The 26,914-nt window shown below is 40.0% G+C and overlaps 1 protein-coding gene and 1 pseudogene across 1 annotated transcript; both read right to left on the reverse strand.

Annotated features, from left to right (window-relative positions):
- Positions 1-3,756: 3,756 nt before the first annotated feature.
- Positions 3,757-15,519, reverse strand: LOC148126576 (zinc finger protein with KRAB and SCAN domains 5-like). The gene is made up of 5 exons (XM_087928431.1): positions 15,099-15,519; positions 14,741-14,855; positions 14,568-14,635; positions 13,011-13,140; positions 3,757-9,301 (listed from the first exon to the last, which is right to left on the reverse strand). The coding sequence occupies exons 1-5, from the start codon at positions 15,411-15,413 to the stop codon at positions 8,982-8,984; spliced, it is 948 nt and encodes a 315-aa protein (XP_087784557.1). The 5' UTR covers positions 15,414-15,519; the 3' UTR covers positions 3,757-8,981.
- An 8,680-nt stretch (positions 15,520-24,199) lies between these two features.
- Positions 24,200-26,292, reverse strand: LOC148126577 (uncharacterized; annotated as a pseudogene).
- Between the last annotated feature and the right edge of the window lie 622 nt (positions 26,293-26,914).

The following is a 26,914-nucleotide window of genomic DNA, read 5'->3' on the forward strand; positions in this document are numbered from 1 at the left end:
AGTACAATATCCAAGGCTCTCTTGTCAAAATCCAAACAAATTTCTGTAGAGCTCTTTTTCAAGGTCACTCTTTTCTTTCAACTCCAGACTCCAGCCACAGATAGTTTACCAGAAGAGCACCTGCAATTACATTCTTCTATGCTTATCCCACTATCTTTTTATCTATTTTTGTCTGTCTGTCTGTCTGTCTGTCTATCTATCTATCTATCTATCTATCTATCTATCTATCTATCTATCTATCTTTTTATCTATTTGCACTACCTGCAAATGAATACTTCAGCTTCAACCATAATAACACAAGAGCACACAATAGATACAAACGCAAGGTTAACCGCACCAAACTTGACTGCAGAAAACACGACTTCAGCAACAGACTGGTCAATGTCTGCAATACTCTAACTGACTCTGTGGTTTCTTCCCCAAACCCCAAAAACTTTAACCTTAGACTGTCTACTATTGACCTCACCCCCTTCCTAAGAGGCCTGTAGGGGGCGTGCATAAGCACACCAATCGGGCCGACTGTCCCTGTCCTATTGTTTATTTTATTTTTCTTATTATCTATCTCATGTATTCAAAACTATATTTCTTCTTATACCTGTATCTTGTAAGTGATTGACAAATCAAATCAAAACTAAATACTAAATCTTGTTAAAGCACATAAACAGACAGGCTGGAAAATCCTTGAAATAAAGTTCCAAGTTCCTTTATTCTCAAAAATGAAAAACACAATAAAAAGAAACAATGTATTCAAGCCTCTGGGTGGCAGTGTTACTCTATATAAATGTAAATATATACTGTATAATGCAGTCAAAAAGAGGGCCCTGAAAATATTTACAGACCCCAACACATCCCGGACATAAACTGTTTCAACTCCTTCCCTCAAATCGATGCTATAGAGCATTGCACACCAGAACAACTAGACACAAGGACAGTTTTTTCCTGAAAGCCATCACTCTGCTAAACAAATAATTCCCTCAACACTATTCAACTATTACAAAGTCTGCACTATTAATGCTATTAACTTCTCATCACTTCTTACCACGCATCCACTCCCACTTGTGATTGTAGGACTGTAACTTTGTCACTTGTATCCTTATGACTTACATTGACTGTTTCCTAGTATGATTTGATTGCTGATTGTACCCTATGACTATCATTAAGTGCTGTACCTTATGATTCTTGATTCTTAACGAATGTATCTTTTCTTATGTATACTGAGAGTATTTACACCAAGACAAATTCCTTGTGTGTCCAATCATACTTGGCCAATAAAGATTTCTATTCTATTCCATTCCATTTCATTCCATTCCATTCTATTCTATTCCATTCTATGTATATGCATATGCATATGCATATGCATATGTATATGTATATATAATTATATACAGTATATATAATCTATATAAGTATACTCTCACCTCTTTCTTTATAGCCAGGACAAACAAACAAAAAAGTTGAAAAGTCCTGTTTTGATATAGAACCAAATAAAACTACCCAGCAAAGTAAAATAAATAAATCCCCTCTATGGATTATATGGTTTCTCATCTCTGTGAATCTTTTGATGGGAAGTAAGGGATGCTCTGACTGAAACTCTTTCCATGCTCAGGCCTTTATTATATGCTTGGCAAAGGCAGATGCAGATGCTCCAAGCAGAGAGAGAGTGAGAGGGAGGGAGAGGGAGGGAGGGAGGGAGGGAGAGATCATCATGAATAAACAGAGAAAAGAAAATGAAAAAGCAAAATAAGAAGAGCTGAAGACTCCACTGAGATGTAAAGATACGTCCATGGTTGGAGCCGATAATGACACACAAAAAGAGATTTGCTGCACTGGGCGAAACAAAGAATTTAAATGGAGAGAAAAGTGGTTAAAAATCAATTTTAAAAGAATGGAGTTAATTTGTTTTTTCTTTATGTATCTTTTGCTTTATTCTCCAGTTTGACCCAGAAATTTTAATGAGCAATATTTGAAAAATAGCCTCAACCTAGCAGGAGCCTCTGAAACCCTGATATTTGTCCCTCACCCAATGACCTCCGAATATTTGTATATGTTGATTTCAGCAAGAGCTACTTGCCAGGTTTCTTAGACACCTGTGCTCAACCATTGCTTTTTGGACCCTTCAAGCTTGTGCACAAAGGTTTTAAAGAGATGCTACTTCAAGCAGGCAAAGGCACAACTAATAATGTTGGCTAAAGTTCATTGAAAGCTTACAAAACCTTTCTAATATTTAATAATAAGCTAACAGATGGCCAAACTGGAAGGATGTCATAGCTTTGAAGTAAAAACTAGCCAAATTTCTCCTCATCCTAAACCTACTTGCACATGGAAAAGGCTCTAAGGCTGGGACATTAGACAACCAGCAGCAAGCTGGAGGGACATAGTAACTACCATGGTGAGAAGTGCAACATTGGCATTGCTAAAGTGGAAAGATGTATTGGGACAAGATTAAAGAAAGGAAAACTCAAACTATAACAGGGGCTTTAGCACCAATTGCATTTTTCTCTGCAACTCTTGTTCTAGTGGATATATTAATCAGAAGGAGTTTCTTGAAATGATTAATCTTTTAATCTTCACTGGTTAACCTCCACTCATTTTTGCCTCAGAACCTCCTACTTCGCTAAAACCATAAGCAAGGATTGAGCCTTCACCTTGTCTTATTTGGATAATACTGAAGTAGGTCTAGCGTTTATAAAGATTACTATCCAAGAAGACTCTTGCATGAGGTTTCAGATTACTATTCCTGTTGAGGCTCTTGCCACACTGAATTGATAAGGATACTCCTGTGTGGATCCATTTATGTAAAGCTCCTTAGGACTCCATGCATTCATGTGGTTTTTCTCCTGTGGATCTTGTTATGATAATTAAGGGAAATATATCGCTGAAGCTCTTTCCACATTAAATGCAGTTGTAAGGTTTCTCCCGAAGGTGGATCCTTTTATGGGGAGTAAGGGAAACATTATCACTGAAAACTTTCCACACTCCATGCATGTATGTGGTTTATCCCATGTGGACCATCTTACGGGAAGTAAGTTGACCTCTTAGGACTAAAAGTCTTTCTACACTCGATGCATTTATGTGGCTACTCCCCGTATGGATGTTACTATGGGAAGTAAGACCACCAGACCTTCCCACATTGCATGAATTTATATGACTTCTCCCCTGGGAAGTACTTCTCTTGGGAAGTAAGGGCTTATTTCCAAGAAAAAAAGTGAAAGTCCTGTTGTATTTTTTCCATTGTCTCTGCTTATAGCATCCTCCACTTTGTTTCAGATTGGAAACTGTTCGTTTATAAGCAATTTAGCTTTGATTAGCTTTACACTTTTCCCAATACATTTCTTCCTTGTTTTCCCTTGCTGGACAAGGACTTGCAGTGAAGGATCAATGGATGAACTCTCCCAGTTCCAATTATCCAACTGCTTTCTCTCATAATTTTCTTTTTCCATTTTTACTGTAGGTTTCTTTATCCTGTCTTCATGCTGGATCACATGGAATGGCTCTTCAGAATCTTCATTATAGTGTCCAAAGAAAAGAAAAATGGAAATGGTAACAAGGTTAAGGAAAAAGATCAAAGTGTAGAAAGTCAAGTGAATTTCCTTCTCAATTTTTGCTATATCTTCTGAACCTTCTTATAGCATCTTTGTTAGTGTTTGGGGATAAACCCCCGAGCTGAGTGCACAGCAGCAGTCTAAGCCAGGCAGCCAAATGAGAGAGAGAGGCTGGGCCCAAGAGTATACACACACTTGAGACAACAACACACTGTTTGTAGTTTTAAATAGATATTTAATTCACACAGAGATTAAGAAGAGTCATTCAGTCCATATGTCAGTATCCTGTATATCCATCCAGTTACCTAGTCTTTAAACAGTAAATACAATGTCTTTATCTGCTTGTAAATCTTCTTCTTATAACTCTCTCTGAAAGACAATGCTGAGTATGAACAGCTCACCAAGTAAACACAGTCCTTTTGTTCAGTAGAGAGAAGTATCTTGCACAGTAGACATCTCATACAGGAGTAAAGCAGTAGGCAAGCAGACAGCAGACAGACCAGAGACCAGTAACACCAGGAACCAGGAATCAGACCAGGAAGACCAGGGACTCGAAAACAGGATCAGAAACCAGGAACAGAAACCAGGAAGTGTTACGTCTCTCTCACTGCCTCTTATTACAGCTTACAACCGCACCCATAATTATGCAATGACATTGCAGTTTTGAGCTTAAAGCTGCAAACACTTAAACCTAGGTTTTATATATTCATTCACCCAAACCAGTTGGTGTATCCATATACCCAACATACTCCCCTTTTGGGTGACATGAATATATAATGCCTTTACATTCTAAACCCATATTTTTCACAACTCTCTAGATGCTTAATAGCACCTTGGGCTTTAGTAAAATTATCAGCTATATTGTCCTCCGACAAACAGTACACTAGCTGTATCAATTTACTATTTACAGATTGCCTTACATTCAGATATCTCAAATCTGTATGCTTGCTCCTAGATTTTACTGCAATACTTGTAGCCATTTGAATTGCTACCTGATTATCCTCATGTACAACTATAGGGTAATTTAGTTATACCCATATCTTTTAACATTTGTTTATACATAATCAACTCAGTACATAATAGTGATAAACAGGAGAATTCTGCCTCCATCGTAGACAAACTTATATGCTGTTGTCTAATTGACTTCCAACCAATTAATGTCTTACCCAGCATTATGGCTGTTCCTGAAGTCGACTTTCTTGTGTCTCTTTCTGATGCAAAACTAGCATCTGCATAAGCACTTAATATGAGATCACCTTCTGGTTCTAAGTACAGTGCATGGTGTAATGTACCTTTAAGATATCTTAATATTCTTTTCAATGCTATCCAGTGACATTGAAGTGGGTCATTATTGTGTCATGCCAGCTGATTAATACTAAAAGCTATATCTGGCCTTGACCAATTGCTAATATATGATAAGCTACCAATCAAAAATTGATATATTGCCTTATCAAACTTGGGACTTTGAGTATCCATTTTGCAAATATCCTGACTCATAGGAGTCTTTACAGGCTTACAAAGTTCCATTTTATAATCTATTAGCAATTTAGATATCTTATCTTCCTGAGATATCTTATAACCTTTCTGTGTTTTCACTATATTTAACCCTAGATATCTCTTTATCTCCCCCAATTGCTTGATTTTTATTTTCTTACCTAATGATGCTATAATTCTATTTGCTTCATCATTAGTCTCAGTAATCAAGGCAATATCGTCAGTGAACAATAATAATAATGATATCTTTCCATTTGTCTCCCTTTTAAACAGACATGGGTCGGCTAAACCAGCTTTAAACCCTATATTGTTCAGTTCCTTTACAATATACTGGTTCCATTCATAGCCCGATTGTTTAAGACCATAGAGGCTCTTCTTTAACAACCAACAATCATTATTATTATCACCTTTCAATCCACTAGGCTTTTTCATATATACAGTATGTCTTAGTGGAGCATGCAAGTAAGCAGTTTCCACATCTAAATGGTTAACTTTATACTTCTTGCTTGCTGCCCACACTAAGGCTGCCCTTAACGTAGCTGCTTTAAGACTAGGTGCAAATACTTCATCATAGTCATTTGCACTTTGTCTAAAACAGGCTACTAATCTTGCCTTATGGATTATATTTCCATCTTTATCGGTTTTTAACTTAAAAATCCATTTGCAGCCAATGGGTTTTATACCTACAGGTAATCTCACATTTTCATAAACCTTCATATCCTTCAAGGATTTCAATTCCTTATTCATTGCTGCATACCAATTATCTTTCTCTTTAGAAGGATACCTTTTTATCTCATCCACAGTAGATGGAACTCTATTTACCTGGCACACTGTATTAGCCTGGTATCTATCAGGCGGTCTAGATACACGTGTAGTTCTTCTGGGAATTACAGGGCTTGTTTGAGGACTTTCTTGAGTTACTACTTGGTCCTGTTCCTCATCTTGCTGAGCTATTTCTTCCTTTTCTTCTTCTATGGGCACTATCTCTTCCTGTACTTCACTCTTTACTTTATTTTTGAAGTTACAGGGATACTTGATGGGATTTCTGTAGGATTCAATAACCACCTCATTATTGTTATCCTGCTCTAACTTATCCCATCCTACGTGCTCTAGAAATTGGGCATTAGCACTACATAACACTCTAGATGTGCCTTTCTCCCAAAATCTATATGCCCTATGGTTAGCTTGGTAACCAACGAAGAAAAATTGTTTAGCTCTGTGTTGCCCTTTACGCCTGAGTTGTGTAGGGATATGCACCCATGCTGGTGCACCAAATGTGTGCAGGTAACTCAGATCAGGCTTCTTGCCATGCCACATGGTGAATGGTATTTCACCAGTAGTTGAGTTAACCACGTTGTTCAATAAGTGATTAGCACACATTGCAGCCTCCCCCCACAAAGAATCAGGTAATCCAGAATCAGTTAACATTGTTCTAACCATTGCCTGTAGTGTTTGGCCTCTTCTCTCTATAAATGCGTTGTGTTGTGGTCTGTATGGTGCAGATTTCTTATGCTCTATACCAGCTGCCTTTAATCTATTCAGGAATTTGTTGTTAACAAATTCCGTACCATTATCTGTCACCAAGGTTATCCGTTGCCGTTTAGACTTCCTTTCAGCAAACTTTAACCAGTTGAAGAAATGTTGATATGTTTCAGTTTTGCTTTTCATTAAGTAGCAAAACCCATATCTAGAGTAATGGTCCATAATGCTCAGTATATACCGAGCACCCCCCATACTGGGTTTCTTTGGACCTATAATGTCTGCAAATACTACTTCTAAAGGTTCTTTAGTTTTAAAACCATTTAGCCTATTTGCAGGCAATATTTTACTCTTATCTTCACAACAGACATTACAACGCAAATACTTATCACAGGGTTTTAACCTTATTCCTTCAGATAACTCTACTGTACGTTTTAGCATTTTAAAATTTACATGCCCCAAACGCCTATGCAATAAATGGATACATTCATCATGAGGCTTGGTATTGTTAAATACAGTTTGTGCCTCCCCTTTCTTACTATCATGTAAGACATACAATTCTCCATTTAAAGCTGCAGTTACCTTTTTGTTATCTCTTTCCAGTATGCACTTATTATTCTCAAATGTAACCACATATCCTAATTTATCTAATTCTCTTACAGAAAGTAAGTTCATTTTTAACTGTGGTACATACAACATTTTTATGTTCTGTTTTAAACATGGACAATATGCAATACCTTCACCCTTGGCCTTGAGATGCCAACCGTTAGCGAGTGATATATGCTGAGAGCTTGTAGACATTTTTATAAACTTTGTCTTATCTCTCGTGATGCAGTGGGATGCTCCACTGTCCACCACCCATATATCATTCTTCATATCACAGTTGCTGAACGTGGCTAATTCAAAGGATTTCTTTGGCTCCTTTAAATTCTGGCGTTTTCCTTTTCTGCAGAATCTTGCCAAATGTCCTCTGCCTCCACAATTAAAACACTTTTTAATTGTGTATGCCGTTGAAGATAACTTCTCTTCCTCCGGGTGCTTTACCTTGCATAGCTGGTTTCTTTCAGGCTTTGAAGATAATTTCTCTTCTTTATTAGGCTTATCTGCTCTCAGCTGGTCACGTTCACTCCTTCTTCTGGCTTCTTCTAATAGCCTGCCAGTTATCTCAGTTACTGATAAACTGTCTTTAGGCAATACCTCTAATGCAGTCACAAAATCATCATAGCTTCGTTCCAAAGAAGACAGTATAATGTATACTTGTTGCAACTCATTAAATATAAGCTCTTTTTCTTGTAATTCTTGAAAAATGCTTTTCATACAGTTTAAATGAGTTAACATGTCTCCATTCCTCTCAAGATGTGTTCTAAACAGCTTCCGTGTAAGATTTATATGAGCTCCTACACTGTCTCGAACATAAATCTTCTTGAGATTATCCCAGCACTTGGCAGCACTTTCCTCTCCACGGATATGAATCAGTTGCTGGTCTGAGAGAGTGAGTCCTATGATGCACAAAGCCTGCTCATTCTTTTGTTTATAGTCCTGTATCTTTCTGGCATCCTCTTCAACAGTAGGATCTAAATTAGATACATCTGGTGGGTTTGTAATTATGTCCCACAAACCTTCTCTTCGTAGCAGTAAACTACACTTCATTGACCATGAAACATAGTTTGTTCCATCTAACCTGGATATCATGGACAGACTTGGCAAATTTACTTGTGCCATTGCTCTGCAGAAAAATAACTATTCAACAAACAGTTTGTCTTTACAGCAATGTGCAACTCACCCCAAAAAACTCTCTCTGGTATAACCTGGTTAGCTAGACTGTGCACACTGCTGGGCCCATAACCAATGTTAGTGTTTGGGGATAAACCCCCGAGCTGAGTGCACAGCAGCAGTCTAAGCCAGGCAGCCAAATGAGAGAGAGAGGCTGGGCCCAAGAGTATACACACACTTGAGACAACAACACACTGTTTGTAGTTTTAAATAGATATTTAATTCACACAGAGATTAAGAAGAGTCATTCAGTCCATATGTCAGTATCCTGTATATCCATCCAGTTACCTAGTCTTTAAACAGTAAATACAATGTCTTTATCTGCTTGTAAATCTTCTTCTTATAACTCTCTCTGAAAGACAATGCTGAGTATGAACAGCTCACCAAGTAAACACAGTCCTTTTGTTCAGTAGAGAGAAGTATCTTGCACAGTAGACATCTCATACAGGAGTAAAGCAGTAGGCAAGCAGACAGCAGACAGACCAGAGACCAGTAACACCAGGAACCAGGAATCAGACCAGGAAGACCAGGGACTCGAAAACAGGATCAGAAACCAGGAACAGAAACCAGGAAGTGTTACGTCTCTCTCACTGCCTCTTATTACAGCTTACAACCGCACCCATAATTATGCAATGACATTGCAGTTTTGAGCTTAAAGCTGCAAACACTTAAACCTAGGTTTTATATATTCATTCACCCAAACCAGTTGGTGTATCCATATACCCAACAATCTTCTCCTTTGTTTTGGGTTAAATAATGTTCGTTTACATGTAATTTAGCTTTAATTAGCTTCACACATTTTCCAATATATTTTTTCCTTATTTTCTCTTGTTGGGCGTGAAAGTCTTGCATCGGAGCATCAGTGGAAGATGAGCTTTTCTTATTCCAATTATTTGACTGGGTTCTCTCATGGCTTTCTAATTCCACTTGAATTCCAAATTTCTCTGCTCCATTATTAGTATTGATCCCGTGGGACAGTTCACAGGAATTTTGATTGTCCTGCCCGTTATTACCTTCAAAGGAAAAGAGAAGTGAAAATGATTAACAATGTTAGAGGAAAAAGTTCAAATTGTGGAAAGTCAACAAATTTTCTTTTGAACTTTTCTGAAATTCCATTATGTTGTATTTTGCATCGCTACAGTGCTGTGATATAGACATGATGATTTCTATATTCATGAGTCATGAAACTTTTAAAATATCTAGCAAATATCTCTTTCTTTACAATTATTTATATATATGCAAATCTCTCTCAAAGTCAGTTTTGAGTTAAGGAATAATCAGGAGTCATCAGGGGAAACATCCAAGGAGGAATTAGGAGAAAACTTAACATTTATTGGGGTGGGTTAAGGCTAGTTCACTGTCCCAAAGCCTCAACGGCTTTCAAGGGCTCTTCTCAGTTCACAGAGAATAGTCCCTAAACTACTTTAGTGCGTGATCACACAAGATCAGTAGTGCAAGATCTCATGTTACTGATCTCTCACTATAGTACTTTAGGACTATGTTCTCTACGAACTGAGGACTGCATGAGATCTGGGCAAAAGTATTTAAACCAAAGACCCCTGACCTCTGTTTGCAAAGCCTTTTGCAAAACCTGGATCTCATGCAGGCCTCAGTTAGCAGAGAACAGACGCCTAAAGTATATAGTGCAAGATTTTGCAGGATCAGTAGCACAAGATTTCACACTAGTGATCTCGCATGATCTCTCACTATTTTAGGCCTCTGGTTTCTGCAAATGCATCAAGGCAGGCAAAGGAACCAATGGCTTACTACATTTTCGCAAGTTTAGTCTCAGGGTGGGAGGGGTCTGTAGATATTTTCACAGCCCTCTTTCGGGTTTGTGTAGTATACAGGTCTTCAATGGAAAGCAGGTTGGTAGCAGTTGTTTTTTCTGCAGTTCTAATTGTCCATTGAAGTCTGTGTCTCTCTTGTTGCAAAGCCAAACCAGACAGTTATAGAGGCGCAGATGACAGACTCAATAATTCCTCTGTAGAACTGTATCAGTAGCTCCTTGGGCAGTCTTTCTGAGTTGGCGCAGAAAGAACATTCTTTGTTGTGCTTTTTTGATGATGTTTTTGATCTTAGGTGTCCTCATTAAGTCTTAAGATATTATAGAACCTAGAAACTTGAAGGTTTCATCTATCATAGAAGTATCTATATTGATACTGTATGGTCTAGTATTGTAAGAGACGGTAGTATAGGAGGATTTCTCCTAAAATCTACCATTATTTCTATAGTTTTGAGTGTGTTTAGTTCAAGTTCTGGTCGCACGACAAGGCTAGTTGTTCAACCTCCCATTTGTAAGCAGATTTGTCATTATCTCGAATGAGACCAATCACTGCTGTATCATCTGCAAACTTCAGTACTTTAACAGAGGGATATTTTGAGATTCAGTCATTGGTGTAGAGAGAAGTAAAGAGAGCACACAGCCCTGCTGTGCAAATTGTACAGATATTTGATGGGATTTTGCCTAGCTTCACTTGTTGCTTCCTGCCTGTTAGAACGCTTATGATCCACTTACAAGTATGCTCAGGCACAGCTAGTTGATTTAGTTTAGTTAGAAGAATGAACCAAGGTTTGTTGTTACTGTATATTCGCAGGTTTCTGGTCAGCACACACAGGTCTTCACAAAAACTAACATATGTTACAGTATCTGTGAGTTCATCCAAGTCTGAAGAGGGATCTTCGAAAACATTCCAATCAGTGCAATCAAGGCAAGCCTGTAGCCTCAGCTTTGCTAAACCCAACTTATTAGCGAATGAACGTACATTAGTCAGAAAGAGTGAAGGAAGGAGTTTTTATTCCACTTTTTCTTAGTCTATTCAAAATCCTTCTCACTTACCCTTTCTACGCATCCATCCTCCTTTTGTTTGTTTATCCATTGTTCATAGAAAGTTGCTTCTTCCTGTATTAGAATCTCTTCTGCATTTGTAAAGAGGATGGGGGGCGTACAGGGGTGGGATTCAACTGGTGTAATAACCGGTCCGGTGAGCACTGAGCAAGTGTGCACAGTGTTTAAAAATCACAGGTTGAAAAAGCAGGGAATAAAGGACATCCTAGAGCCCGGGCAGCCGGGTGGGCCGAACAGAAGAACAGAAGATCGTCACAGTGAACCAGTTTGGTCTCAGCTGATGTTCGGAGGTAACGGTTCGGTAGAACCGGGCCAAACCGGTAGAATCCCACCTCTGGAGGTGCAGTCACAGAAAACCTGCCCATTAGCATTTCGCAGAGGTTGCAGATTTAAGACTTGGTTTTATTAAGGCTTTATAGAGTGGTATTAGTACTTCCCTTGATCTTGATTGTGTCCCTCTGTTAATAGTTACCAACTGGTGGGCCCCGAGAAAATTTTGGTGGGCCGCAGAGAAATGTCACCCCCAGAGAACGCCCAAAGCAATTAATCCAGGCTGCGCAGAAACACAAGGCTGCATCACTCACATGGCCCATGGGAACCCTCTCTACCCACTCACTTCTTAGCTGGAAAACTTGCCTCTTAAGTTGCTATTTTTCCTCCTTTTTTTTCTGACCATCACCTGTTCTGCTGTGCTGGGAGATTTAGATTAGCTAGAAAGCAGGAAATGGTTGGATTTCTTGCTTTCTAGCTAGTCTTTAGATCTTCGGCTCTGCTTTTAAGCACAGTCGAACCTCCTTTAGGACTGAAATTTCTATTATTCAGTGCAGACTCACAGCAAGCAAATTTTATGTGACAGACTGAGCTAGCCGATGGCAAATAGATAGATTTCTAAATGAATCTGTGATTCTGTGAGCAACTCAATCTGCCTGCCTGTTTTACCTGATTTTGGGTAAAAGTTGCTCTTTTTTTTATAAAAAATTCAATATTTCTATAAATAGTTATAATATTTACATACAAGCCATGTCCAGCCAGTTACATGACCAATCAGCCACACCCACAAATTAGACCACACCCACAGAACCGGTTAGTGGTCCCTGGCATTTAAAATTATGAGTTTGGTGGTCCCTGAGGTCCAAAAGGTTGATGACCCCTGCTCCAGAGGACACATAAAAGCAAACCGCATTCTTTTCAGCCTCCACAGGTAAGTTCAAATAGAAATTGAAAAATACAGATAAGAAATGGCACAGAAAGCATTTAAGCAAAGAGACATTGACTCTTTGCTTCCTTGGAGTGCAAGAAGGACAGATCCTTTCGTTCTCCCTCCAAGGAGACAATATCTGATTAGTTATTTTTTAAATAAAAAAATAACTTTTATCTCTGTTCTTGAACTCTCTGATTGGGGACTAAAAAACTTACCCAGAGAGACCACATTCCTATGGTTTTCAAGCATGACTTCCAAATGCAGAAGTTGCTTCTTCCTGTATTACAGTAGAATCTCTTCTGCATTTGTAAAGGGGGATGGGTGGGTGTAGTCACAGAAAGCCTGCCCATTAGCATTGAGGAGTTAATGCGCCATATTTAGGAGTTAATGAGAACAATGACAGCACAATCCCCTCCCATGATCTCCAGAGAATGCATAAAAGCACACCTCATTCTTTTCAGCCTCCACAGATAAGTTCAAATAAAAATTGAAAAATACAGATAAGAAATGACACATCTAAGCGAAGAGACATTAACTCTTTCCTTCCTTGGAGTATGAGAAGGCCAGATTCTATCCTTCTCCCTCCCAGGAGACAATTTTTTTTTTTAAATGAAAAACTGTCAGGGTAATCTGTCTTCTTGAACTCTCTGATTGGGGACTAAAAAACTCTTACCCAGAGAGAACACGTTCCTATGGTTTTCAAGCATGACATCCGAATGCAGCGCTTTCTGGTCAGAATCCAACTGAGACCATTCATCCTCAGAGAAATGCACAGCCACCTCCTCAAAGGACACAAGACTCACCTGAACACAGAAAAAAGAACAGAACAGGATGATTCAGAAGAACTGTTTATCTTCAACAATGATTTAGATAAGTAGATAGAAGAGGAACTCATCAAATTTGCAGGCAAGACCTAATTGATAGGAATACCAACAATCCAGAAAATAGGCTTGAGATATAGAAAGATCAACACATTGGGCGCCATCTAACAAAATGAAATTCAGAAGTAAGAAATGTAAGGTTCTACATTTAGGAGAGAAAAACCAAATGCACAGGCATAGAACAGGTGGTACCTAGTTCAACAGTAGTAAGTGCAACAGGGATTGTGAAGTCCTAGTGGACAATCACTTAAACATGAGCCAGCATTGTGTTACAGTGGCCACACAACACAATTAATGAACAGAAGGACTAGTGGGGTGACATGATAGCAGTGTTCCATGAAGCAATGTGTGGAAACTATTCAAGGAGAGAAGCAACCTAAAACTAAAGAGAAATATCCTGAGAGTGGAAGCAATTGATCAGTGGAATGACTTGCCCCCAGAAATTGTGGGTGCTCCAACACTGGAGGTGTTTCAGAAAAAAATGGACAGCCATGAATCTGAAATGATATAGGGCTTCCTGTCTGAGCAGGGGGTTGGACTAGAAGACCTCCAAGATCCCTACCAACTCTGTCATTCCGTTCCATTGATCCCAAATTCCCAAAGCCCAAGATATGCACAATTAAATGTCTGTGCATCACATAAATCCTAATTTTAGGTGAGAAAATGGTCAAATCTGAAAATTTCTTTGACTGAAGTAATATTTGGGGCAAGTTTTATCAAGTTGATTCTGCAAAACCTTTAGTGCCGTTCAGTAAAGTAATCCCACTTCTGGATCAGCTGATCTCACACTCTGTCTATCATCTATTGATTTCATGGTCTCAGCCATTGGCTGAATGGAAGAAAACCAAGAGGAGAAAATTCCCTGCGAAGGTCGTTTCTCAGCCTTTGCAAAGTGGGAATGTTTGATCTCCCAATTCAGGCACAAATGAGAAGATTGGAAATTATTTTGTATCCCAAAGTACCTTGATTACATGCTGTATGTGGCCACTCTTTTTGGATTTTAATAGTCTGCTTTTTTTAATTTGCTTATTTTTTTGAACTACTGGTTATAAACAAGGCTTTTTAAAAATGGTAATGTGGCAATGTGAACATACAGTTACTTTGAAAACATTTCCTAAACATAACCTGAGGGCAAAAATGACAAACCATCATGTCGCAGGAATATTCTACACAGGAAGCTCTGCTGATTGAGACCAACTTGAACCTACTATTGTGCTTTCTATGTTACTCAGGAACACCAAAATAATCCAATCCAAACAAGGAGGGAAAATAAAAGGAGACAGCACTCTGCACATTTCCTTCAATTCCCGAAGGGGGAACACAAATCTAATAAGTTTTCCCTTTCTTACTTGATTTGGAGGTTCAACAGCTCTTTGAGGTCCACCAGAAAAACCAGAAAACTTCGTTCTTTGTTTCTCTGTAAGGAATAAATGATTTCAAAATGCATAATTAACAAAATAGGAGGAGGTATTCTAAAGAAGAGAAGAGATAGCAAAGATAAGACAGATGGATCTTCAATTACCTCCTGAGGTATCCCGACGTGGATCTTCCCAAGGCAACCTCTTGAAAAGTAGCTCCTGAGGGGGATTTGATGGGTTCTTCTTTCCCTCTGGATCTCTCATCTCCACAGTGCAGCACTTCAAATCAGAGGAAGAAAAAAAGAAGCAGAATTAATGTACGTCAAACAAAATAAAGTGGATTCTTATATCCGGAACACAACCTCAAAGCCCCCAATATCAATCAGTGAGGTTGAGTGAGAAAACAATGGAACAATGTCCTACAAGAACTTATGGACGATCTCCACGTATAAATGCCAGAGAAGTTTGGGAAGTATTCAAACACATTGTCTATTCCCATTTGAGCTCCCTAAAGTGCCTCACCTCCAACTCAACCTGCTCCTTCTGTTCCTCCACCTGGCTCAGGAGGAAGCCTTCCGCCAGGGCCACCGCCTGGGAGCTGGTCTCTGCTCCACATTCCCGCACCCAACTCTCCATCTCTGGGGGTAGAAGGAACAGCAGCTGCTCCAGAACAACCAGGTCCTGCATCTGGGCTTTGGTGTGCTTTTCTGGACTCAGCCATCGCCTACAAAAGTTGTGGAGTTGGCTGCAAAGTCCTCGGGGACCCTCAGCTTCCTGGTATCGGAGGCTCCTGAAGTTCCAGGCTTGAATTTTTGAGAACCTGGTGGTTTCCTCCATCACGCACTCGATCCAGGACTGAATTCGGAAGACGGCTGGGCATGTATCTCTCTCCCTTCTCAGCCCCTCTTTGCATGGGAAGAGCCCACCCCACCCCAGCCCACGCCTGGATCCCTCCCTGCAAGTCTCTTCCTCGTAGGAGCTCCAAGGGTTAAGGAGAGCAAATGCTAATATTATAGAGAGGCAAGGCTCAGGGATGTCCCTCCCTTCTCAGCCTCTTCTGGAAAGCCAGCCGAAACGGTCGCCCTCCAGTGGCCAAAAAGAGAAGCGCCTATTCCCTTCTCATATCCGAAGGAGCCCCCTGGTGCAGTCTGAATCATTTGAATCAGCATAGAGCTGGAAGGGAAGAAAGGGAGCTTTTTCAATGTGGAAAAAGAAGGAGGAGGCTGTCCTGTCTCTTCATTTTCTTGCTTTTTAACATTAAAGCTCATCTCAGCAAGCTGTGAGACAAGGTAGAAGCCAAAAGAGAGATTTTGAAAGCTTAAAGGCCTTGAAGGTGGGGTTTCAGCTGACAGTTGCTGAGCCTGAAGCAAAAGGCAGCCAGGGCCTACAGATGGGGATTTGAGGGCATTTTCTTCAAAATATCTCTTGTGTAAAAAGTCTTTTGCTTGATATGCTGGTGCCTCTGTTATAAAGGAAGCCAATATACAAAAAAAGATGCACACATTAACTCTCTGGAAAATACCACTGAAAAGTAGAAATCAGATGTGGGGTGATTGTTTGGGGGGGATCCTTCCTTCCTTCCTTCCTCCCTCCCTTCTTTCTGTAGGAAGTCAGGTTTCCAAGAGATGAAATCCATTTGAAATGAAAAGAACAAATGCCTTCTTCCAAAACAAATTCTTTTATTTAGGAAAGCATCAAATTGGCAAAGTCTGACACAACCCGGAATTACCCCACAATATTAGAAGTTAGAAACAACCCCCAAAGTCACATTCTCCAAGAGAAGTAATTCAATGTTGCTTGATGACATAAATCTGCATCTCAAGGGGCTTCAGCATGGTCAGCTCGTGTTCCCACAGGAAGAAGAATCTCCTAGGCTAAACAACTCTCTCTATCTCCACTCCTCCCCCCTTAGGAATGTGGCAAGCCCGAAACCCTTCCCCCATGACTGCCAAAGAGAAAGTAAGAAAAAGAATATATACTAAGCCTAACTAAAATGTCACATATGTCAATTTCGAGCTTGACATACATGACACAAGCGACACAATATAGACATTTGAGCCAAAAAGTAAAATCAATACACAGTGAGCCAAAGTGGGGTCTACAGAGTTCAAGACTCAGAGAAAGTTCTTCAAGATGAAGTATGGATGAAAAAAAAATTTCCATCGGAAAAGCTCATCAGGCCCAGATGCCAGCTCAAAGCAAAAAAAAAAAGGTGGGGGGAGCAGAGGAAAAAAAAACTTCCTGTCACAAAGTAAAACACTGCCACAGTACAATATCCAAGGCTCTCTTGTCAAAATCCAAACAAATTTCTGTAGAGCTCTTTTTCAAGGTCACTCTTTTCTTTCAACTCCAGATTCCAGCAACAGATAGTTTACCAGAAGAGCACCTGCAATAACATTCTTCCATACTCATCCCACTATCTTTTTATCTATTTTTATCTATTTCTATCTATCTATCTATCTATCTATCTATCTATCTATCTATCTATCTATCTATCTATCTATCTATCTATCTATCTATCTTTTTATCTATTTGCACTACCTGCAAATGAATACTTCAGCTTCAACCATAATAACACAAGAGCACACAATAGATACAAACGCAAGGTTAACCGCACCAAACTTGACTGCAGAAAACACGACTTCAGCAACAGACTGGTCAATGTCTGCAATACTCTAACTGACTCTGTGGTTTCTTCCCCAAACCCCAAAAACTTTAACCTTAGACTGTCTACTATTGACCTCACCCCCTTCCTAAGAGGCCTGTAGGGGGCGTGCATAAGCACACCAATCGGGCCGACTGTCCCTGTCCTATTGTTTTTTTATTTTTTTCTTATAAGTATCTATCTCATGTATTCAAAACTATATTTCTTCTTATACCTGTATCTTGTAAGCGATTGACAAATCAAATCAAAACTAAATACTAAATCTTGTTAAAGCACATAAACAGACAGGCTGGAAAATCCTTGAAATAAAGTTCCAAGTTCCTTTATTCTGAAAAATGAAAAACACAATAAAAAGAAACAATGTATTCAAGCCTCTGGGTGGCAGTGTTACTCTATATAAATATACAGTAAATATATACTGTATAATGCAGTCAAAAAGAGGGCCCTGAAAATATTTACAGACCCCTCACATCCCGGATATAAACTGTTTCAACTCCTTCCCTCAAATCGACGCTACAGAGCATTGCACACCAGAACAACTAGACACAAGGACAGTTTTTTCCCAAAAGCCATCACTCTGCTAAACAAATAATTCCCTCAACACTGTTCATCTACTACAAAGTCAGCACTATTATTACTATTAACCTTCTCATCACTTCTTACCACGCATCCACTCCCACTTGTGATTGTAGGACTGTAACTTTGTCACTTGTATCCTTATGACTTATATTGACTGTTTCCTAGTATGATTTGATTGCTGATTGTACGCTATGACTATCATTAAGTGCTGTACCTTATGATTCTTGATTCTTAACGAATGTATCTTTTCTTATGTATACTGAGAGTATTTACACCAAGACAAATTCCTTGTGTGTCCAATCACACTTGGCCAATAAAGTATTCTATTCTATATATATATGTGTGTGTATGTATGTATTTGTGTATGTGTATGTGTATTAATATGTACATGTACATGTACATGTATATGTATATGATTATACATATGCATATGTATATGTATATATAATTATTTGTTTTCTGAGGTTTTCATGGGTATTTGTATGTGGATCTTTGGTTATTCGGGTTTTCTCCCGCGTAAAATTGGAAGTATTTTGGCGACGTTTCGACAAAATCTCATTCGTCATCTTCAGGCTTGTGTCTTCGGCTTTGTGCTTCTTGGAGTAGTGTGAGCTTACTTACTTACTTACTTACAGGGCCCCAACCAATAAGAACACACCCCCACCCAATCAGAACACAGCCAAGCCCCCACCCAGCCAAGTCAGACTCCCACTGGCAGTTAAAAGAAAAAAAGCTGCAAGCTCACATTACTCCAAGAAGCACAAAGCCGCAGACACAAGCCTGAAGATGACAAATGAGATTTTGTGAAAACGTAGCCAAAATACTTCCAATTTTACACGCAGGAGAAAACCCGAATAACCAAAGATCCATATATAATTTTATATATATAAAGATCCACATACAAATACCCGCGAGAACCTCAGAAAACAATTATATAAGTATACTCTACTTTTATTACCTCTTTCTTTATAGCCAGGACAAACAAACAAACAAAAAAGTTGAAAAGTCCTTTTTTGAAATAGAACCAAATAAAACTACCCAGCAAAGTAAAATAAATAAATAAATAAATCCCCTTATGGATTATATGGTTTCTCATCTCTGTGAATCTTTTGATGGGAAGTAAGGGATGCTCTGACTGAAACTCTTTCCATGCTCAGGCCTTTATTATATGCTTGGCAAAGGCAGATGCAGCTGCTCCAAGCAGTCAAGAGAAGCTCCCAGGTGGTCTCTCTGGTGCCTCTTCCAATGGGGAAACTATCAGAGGAGACAGCTGGAAACAATGCATGGCCCCTGATGAAGTGGTCAGGGGGCTTTTGCCGCCCCATTTCTTCCCCTCTCCAAAATGGATCAGCTTCACAATGACCTCAAAATGGAACACTTAATCGGCTCTGCTACTGCCTTGTGTTGGAAGAGAGGATAGAAAGCATCTCGTCTGTGACTGGAGAAAAAGTGGAATTGCAAAACAAAGAAAGGAAATTAGTGAAAAAGGAACATGAATCTCAAATATTAAGGGGGGGAGAGGGAGGGAGGGAGGGAGAGAGAACATGTCTATATAGGATTGAGTAAAAAAATTATCTCAAGAAATGGGATTGGGAAGTTAAAGACTTGGAGAATGGAAGGCAAGGGAGATATCATTATATCATGAATAGACAGAGAAAAAGAAAATGAAAGAGCAAAATAAGAAGAGCTGCAGACTTCACTGGGATGTAAAGATTCGTCCACAGTTGGAGTCAATAATGACACACAAAAAGAGATTTGCTACACTGGGTGATTTAAATAGAGGGAAAAGTGGTTAAAAATCAATTTAAAAAGAATTGAATTAGCCTGTTGTTTTTAATGAGCAATATTTGAAGAAGAAAAAAATCCTCAACCCAGCAGGAGCCTCTGAAATCCTGATATCTGTCTGCTACCCAAACACCTACAAATATTTGTATACGTTAGCAATTTTTAATGCACCCAGAGAGGATTTGATACACGCCTGGAAAGCAACCACACCATTGCTATTTATTTGGATGTATTAAAGTCCAATGTACACTTTGTCCTAGCTCTTAGCTCACCATAGAAAAGCAAAACATGGCCTGGCTTCTCTCCTCTCCTGTTGGCCTCTGCAAGGCCAACCCACCCCTCCCCCCACTCGGGCTCTACCCCGGACACGGGGCGGGAAGGCAGCCCCGCCGCCTTCTGGCATCCCCGCTTCCCCTTGCATGGGGAGGGCGGCTGGGGAGCATGGGACCCGGGGTTGAAGCCACAAGAAGGGCCGGGAAGGGGCGTGGGTCTCTCCCTCCTCCGCCTCCCTTCACCCGGGGCACGTCTGGATCTCCCCACCACCACGACTCTCCTGCAACCTCTCCGCCTGTGGAGCCCCAGGGGTTAAGGCGAAGGAGTGCAAGGTCCTAGAGCGGCGACCGTTTGTGATGTCACGCCTCCTCTGGAAAGCCAACTGTGACGTCCCCTTCCAGCAGCCCAATGGGGAAGCGCCCGGCGTTACCTTCTCTTGGCCGAGGTCGCCCCCTGGAGGATTTTGCCTAAAACTTCCCGTAAGAGCGGGAAAGACACTGGGCGAAGGAGAAAATGGCGCTTCCCCAAAGGGATGGGGGTGGGGTGGGGGGTGGGGCGCTTTTTTCCCGCCTCCAAAAGATTTCCCTGCTATTCGCTTTCCAGGAATCCTCCTTTCTCTCGCTCTGAAGGGAAGCCATTCCGACCCTGGTTTCATCAACATCTTCTGAGGTAAAATTTACCTCAGACTTCATGTTCTCTGAACCTTTCCTGCCTAAGGAATCTGCTTTGCATTTTGTGAGCTGAGCCTGTGCGGTATCCCAAAGGGGAGCCTGGCCAAAGGGCACCTTTAAGACGTTTTATCATCTGTGTGTCTAGCCATCCATCCATCCAATGTGAAAAGGAGACATCGAGCCAGCGTACCTTCGGTCCGGTCTACTCAGTGCGAAGAGGAGACATGTGCCAGCAGTTTGGGGCGTGGCACCAAGCTGCCCACACCCACCCAGTTGTCCCACCTGCCTCCTGGCCACGCCCACCCAGTTGCCAGACTCACTGTCAGCCATGCCCAATGAGCCCTGTCAAGCTGGCCACAGCCACCCAGTTGGCCCACCTGCCAACCCTCCAGGGCCAGCCACAGCCCTGATGCGGCCCTCAGTGAAATGGAGTTCGACACCCTTGCAGACAGAACAACCCCAGTACAAATTCTATCATTTCCTCCCTCACTGATGAAATATTTCACAAGATGAAATATCTGTACAATATTGCCTCAGACATCCTTCCCTCAACCCGAGCTGCAACATTTTCAACTTTTATGGAAGAGAGAAAACTCATGGTGATAAACCATGAGGATATTAAGGGATCAGAGGGACGGGAAAACAACTAGAATAAGAATAGGGTGTAGGAAGTTAGCACACACCCTTCTCCTAGAAAATTGAAATATCCTAGGAAATATTAAAAAGGCAGAATATTTCCCCTAAAAAGAGTGCAAACTCAAGAGCAGAAACACCCCAGAAGCAGCAGCTCACCCCTACCTTTGTTAATGAGTGGGTGATTAAGGCCTGGGCCAGAATCAGGGGTGGGATTCTACAGGTTCGCACCTATTCTCTAGAACCAGTTGTTAACATTCTAAGCAGTTTGGAGAACCAGTTGTTAGAAAAAATTACTGACCTAATCCTGTAAAGAAGGCAGCAAGGAAACATTCTGGTGTTGCTTACAGAAACTGCCTCTCCTTTAACCCAGGGGGTCTCCAACCATGGCAACTTTAAGACTTGTGGACTTCAATTCCCAGAATTTCCCAGGCAGCTTTGCTAGCTGAGGAATTCTGGGAGTTGAAGTCCACAGGTTTTAAAGTTGCCAAGGTTGGAGACTCCTGCTTTAACCCTTACTACATTCTTGGCAGGACTAGACTTCCTGTCTCAGGACCATCTCTGAAGTTATTTTTCCCTCCTTTGCTGGTACTTTGCTTGTGGGGAGTGACCATTCAAAGTTACAATAGCACTGAAAAAAGTGACTCATGACCATTTTTCACACTTATGACTGTTGCAGCATCCCCATAGTCATGAGAGGCCAGACAAGGAGATGCGTGCCTCAATGTGAGTGATGTTGAGTTGGCCACACCCAGCCAATAACATGACCACCAAGCCATGTCCACCTAGTCACATGACCACTAAGCCACACCCACAGAACCTGTTGTTAAAAAATTTGAATCCCACCCCTGGCCAGAATACTTTACATAACAAAGATCTCCAGGTAAAACTACAGCAATTGCCCAAGAGCCCTTTCAGTGCATTATCATCCAGCAAAGCTCAACTAAGCCTGGAACTCAGGACAGCCTACAGAGTTGCCCCTGCATGGTGCCATGGGAGTCTGACAACCAATCAGAATACAAGCTCCAATTCAAATCCCAACAAAGGTTATAAAACCCAGGCATTCTCAGCATATCAGCCCTTCTTGACCTTCTCTTTTCACCTTGGAGCATGTGGTCATCCTTTTCACTTTGGAGCTTCAAGCCATGTGGTCCTGTCCACCATTAAACCATCTTCCCAAACAACCTCCATGTTTCCAGTGTCTTTTTCCACACTTGGAACTGAACCCAGAAGGATATTTCTTCCAACACACCAAAGAAAATCAGTTAAATATATTTAGATAAATCCAAGATAGGTATTAAAACAAAACACCAAGTACTAAAAATACCAAATTCTACTTCAGTTTGAACAGAAATAGGTACTATAGATTTAAAAATCTTCCATATATAAAATATAGAGATTATAATCTATTATTATTGAGACAAACCATAAAATCAATCCAAGTTTGATAAAAATTGTGGTTCTTGCTGCCTCTTATTTAACTTCGTAATCTTCTCTTAAGGCATCAATTGGAGGCTTTATTAACCCATGATTCAGAGGCAAGTGGTCTTAAATTAAGAAATTAATGGTTTATTAAGTGAATAATAGATAAGAATAGAATTAGAACATTTATAAACATACTGAATAAAAGGAGATAGTTGGAGGAATTGGAAACGGATCACTTTTCTCCTCAAATTATCTTTGTCAAACAAAAACACTACGAACATAAAAATAAAAATTCCAAATTACTGGTAATCAAATTTAAAAACTATTGAAGGGCAAAACGTCAGTGCAATCAAAGACAGCAATGGTCAAACTTTCACCAAAAGTATAAGTCAAGAATTCACTTTTCTTTCAAGACTTATATTTCCGAAATATCACATCAAATTTTTCTTACGGTCAAAGATCAATGTAAGAGTAGGGCACAGAAAAGCATAAAATGTTACATCGCAGTACTAAAAGATTAAAAAAAACAAAAATTCAAAAAAAATTAAAACAGTCATTTAAACACTCACAAAACAGCACTGTAGAATGATGTACTCACTCAATCCAGTTTATAGCACAGGTTATATTCTGACCAAGTTTAAGTGCTGATGTGCAGAACCTGGCAAGATTATATGCTTTAGCTTAGCAGGTTAGTATCTAGAAAGCTGCATGTGCTGTGTACCCTGGATATTTATGCAATCTTTATTTTTTATATGGTATATAAATGCCCCCTTTTATTTATTCTATAAACTTTGTATTCTTTTCTTTTTTTTCTTACCTTGTATTCGATTTTTATCCTTGCTGAAACTGCAGTAAAATCATCATCAATGGAAAGCTGGAAGGAAAGAGGGCAACCAGGAAGAAAGTGGATAAACCCAGTTAATGTCATGAGTGCATAACTGGAAATGCTGAAGGACCATGTTAGAAGAAGCCCTCCATCATAAAATTGTGTGATTGCAAAGATTTGATATAGTCCTGTCAGATAATCTGTTTGTGAAGTTGCAGAGTTCAGCCACCTTGATGACACATAATCAATTTGCTTACTACTTACTTTTAATAAGCCTGGATAACATTGTCCTTTTATGTCTATTCTCATGTTCGGCAGGATTTCCCATGTGTGCTATTTGTCATGTAATATTATCACATCTTTATATATTACACATCTAGGTTCCTCTTGGATGCTTAGCTAGATGTTCATCTTCCCTACAAGAATTTTCTCGTAATAAAATTACTTGTTTTAACTGCTCCATATACAGAAGTGGCTAGAAACATACAGGTGAAAGTCAAAAAATTAGAATATCGTGCAAAAGTTCATTTATTTCAGTAATGCAACTTAAAAGATGAAACTAATATATGAGATAGACACATTACATGCAAAGCAAAATAGTTCAAGCCGTGAATTGTCATAATTGTGATTATTATGGCTTACAGCTCATGAAAACCCCAAATCCACAATCTCAGAAAATTAGAATATTACATGCAATCAATAAAACAAGGATTGTACAAAGAAAAGTATAAGCATGCATATGTACTCAGTACATGGTTTGGGCCCCTTTTGCAGCAATTACTGCCTCAATGCGGCGTGGCATGGAAGGTATCAGCCTGTGACACTGCTGAGATGGTATGGAAGACCAGGATGCTTCAATAGCGGCCTTCAGCTCTTCTGCATTATTCGGTCTCATGTCTCTCATCTTTCTCTTGGCAATGCCCCATAGATTCTCCATGGGGTTCAGGTCAGGCAAATTTGCTGGCCAATCAAGCACAGTAATCCCACGGTCATTGAACCAGGTTTTGGTGCTTTTGGCAGTCCTGCTGGAAAATGAAGTCAGCATCCCCATAAAGCTCATCTGAGGAAGGATCTCCTGGTAGACGGCTGCATTGACCCTGGACTTAATGAAGCATAGTGGACCAACACCAGCAGATGACATGGCTCCCCAAATCAACACAGACTGTGGAAATTCACACTGGACTTCAAGCATCTTGCAGTGTGTGCCTCTCCATTCTTCCTCCAGACTCTGGGTCCTTGGTTTCCAAATGAGATGCAAAAGTTGCTCTCATCAGAAAAGAGGACTCTGGACCACTGAGAAACAGACCAGTTCTGTTTTTCTTTAGCCCAGGTAAGATGCTTCTGACGTTTGTTCTTCAGGAACAGCTTGACAAGAGGAATACGACATTTGAAGCCCATGTCCAGGATCCGTCTGTGTGTGGTCGCTCTTGATGCACTGACTCCAACCTCAGTCCACTCCTTGTGAAATTCCCAACATTTTTGAATGGCCTTTTCCTGACAATCCTCTCCAGGCTGCGGTCATCCCTGCTACTTGTGCACCTTTTTCTTTCACACTTTTCCCTTCCACATAACTGTCTATTAATGTGCTTTGATACAGCACTTTGGGAACATCCAACTTCTTTTGCAATTACCTTTTGAGGCTTTCCCTCCTTATGGAGAGTGTCAATGATGGTTTTCTGCACAACTGTCAGGTCAGCAGTCTTTCCCATGATTGTGATTCCTACTGAACCAGTCTGAGAGGTCATTTAAATAGGTCTAGTATTTGTATGGAGTATTACCCAAGTGGACCATTTCATGAGATTTTAGATTACTATTCCTGTTGGAACTCTTCCCACACTCCTTGCACTGATATGGCTTCTTTCCTGTGTGGATCTCTTTATGTTAAGTAAGAAGGCTATTCCTTCTAAAGCTCTTCTCACACTCCATACATTGATATGGCTTCTCCCCTGTATGTATCCTTTTATGGGCGGTAAGATAACAGTTGGTACTAAAATTCTTCCCACATTCCATGCATTTATATGGCTTCTCCCCTGTGTGGATTCTTTTATAGGAAGAAAGAGGACTGCTCCAAGCAAAGGTTTTTCCGCACTCCATGCATTTATAGGGTCTTTCTCCCCTGTGATTCCTTTGATGGTTCGAGAGAATAATTATTAGGGAAAAATTTTCCACACTCCGAGCAAGTACATGGTTTATCTTCTGAATGGATCATTTCATGGGAAATGAGGTGATCAGATCAAAGCCCATTCCACAGTCCATACACTTATGTGGTTTCTCCCCTATGTGGTTCCTTTCGTGTTCCATAAGAGATGGGTTTTCACAGAAACTCATTCCACATTCTCTGCATTTATATGGCTTTCTCCTTGTGTGAATTCTTTTATGGGAAGTAAATTATTGCTTTGAGTAAATGTCTTTCCACACTCCATGCATTTATATGGTTTCTGCCCTGTGTGGATGAACTTATGAGAAGTAAGATGGCTACCCTGAGTAAAGCTCTTGCCACATTCCAAGCTCTTCTCACACTCCATACATTGATATGGTTCCTCCCCTGTGTGAATCCTTTTATGGGAGGTAAGATCAGCATTCCTCCTAAAGCCTTTTCCGCATTGTCCACATTTATGTGGCTTCTCCCCTGTGTAGCTTCTTTTCTGGGAAGCAATATTACCACTTTGAATAAAAGACTTTCCACATTCCATGCATTTATAGGGTCTTTCTCCATTGTGATTCCTCTGGTGGCTTCTGAGAGCGCAATTATCATGGAATAATTTCATCCACCTTTCCACACTGGGTACAGTTATACGGTTTCTCTTTTGAGTGTCATTTCATGGGAAATGAGGTGACCAGATTTAGAAAAGCTCTTTCCACACTCCAGGCATTTATAGGGTCTTTCTTCTGTATGGATCTTTCTATGGTAAGTAAGTCGACTGATCCAAGAAAAACTTTTTTTAATTCCACTTTGTGATTGGTTTCTCTCATCAGTTTTGGGTCCCAGCTGAATGGCAAACTTCCCCTTTTCCTCTTTTGGATGAATTGTTTGGCATTGTTCTTTGTAATTCTTATCCTCCTGGACATTATTTTCTTCAAAAAGAAACATGAGAAATTGTAGGAAGATTAGGAACATGTTTAAAGATTTTTTTTTTCCTGAAATTTTGCCAAAGAATCATCAATATAATTTGGGTGTTTTGCTGACTGATACAAAAGAATCTGATTTTAGCTTCTACTAAAGAGGAATTTGCAGGCGGGCTAATACCAAGTTCATATATCCTCATCAAATCAGAACACAATTACCCTCAGAGAAAACCTTAATCTAATCTTTTACAACTAGCATTTGCAAGGCCCTTGATAACATACACATGCTCGCCCACTTTGGGTCAAATTAAATCCACCAATAACTATATAACTTTGATTCTGGACCAAAGAGAAGATACATAAGGATGAAAGAAACAATGTAATCTACAAAATCAACTGTAACCCATTGCAATTC

Source organism: Pseudonaja textilis, chromosome 2 (assembly GCF_049901715.1).
Source record: "Pseudonaja textilis isolate UNSWEBS1 chromosome 2, rPseTex1.2, whole genome shotgun sequence".
NCBI lineage: Eukaryota > Metazoa > Chordata > Lepidosauria > Squamata > Elapidae > Pseudonaja > Pseudonaja textilis.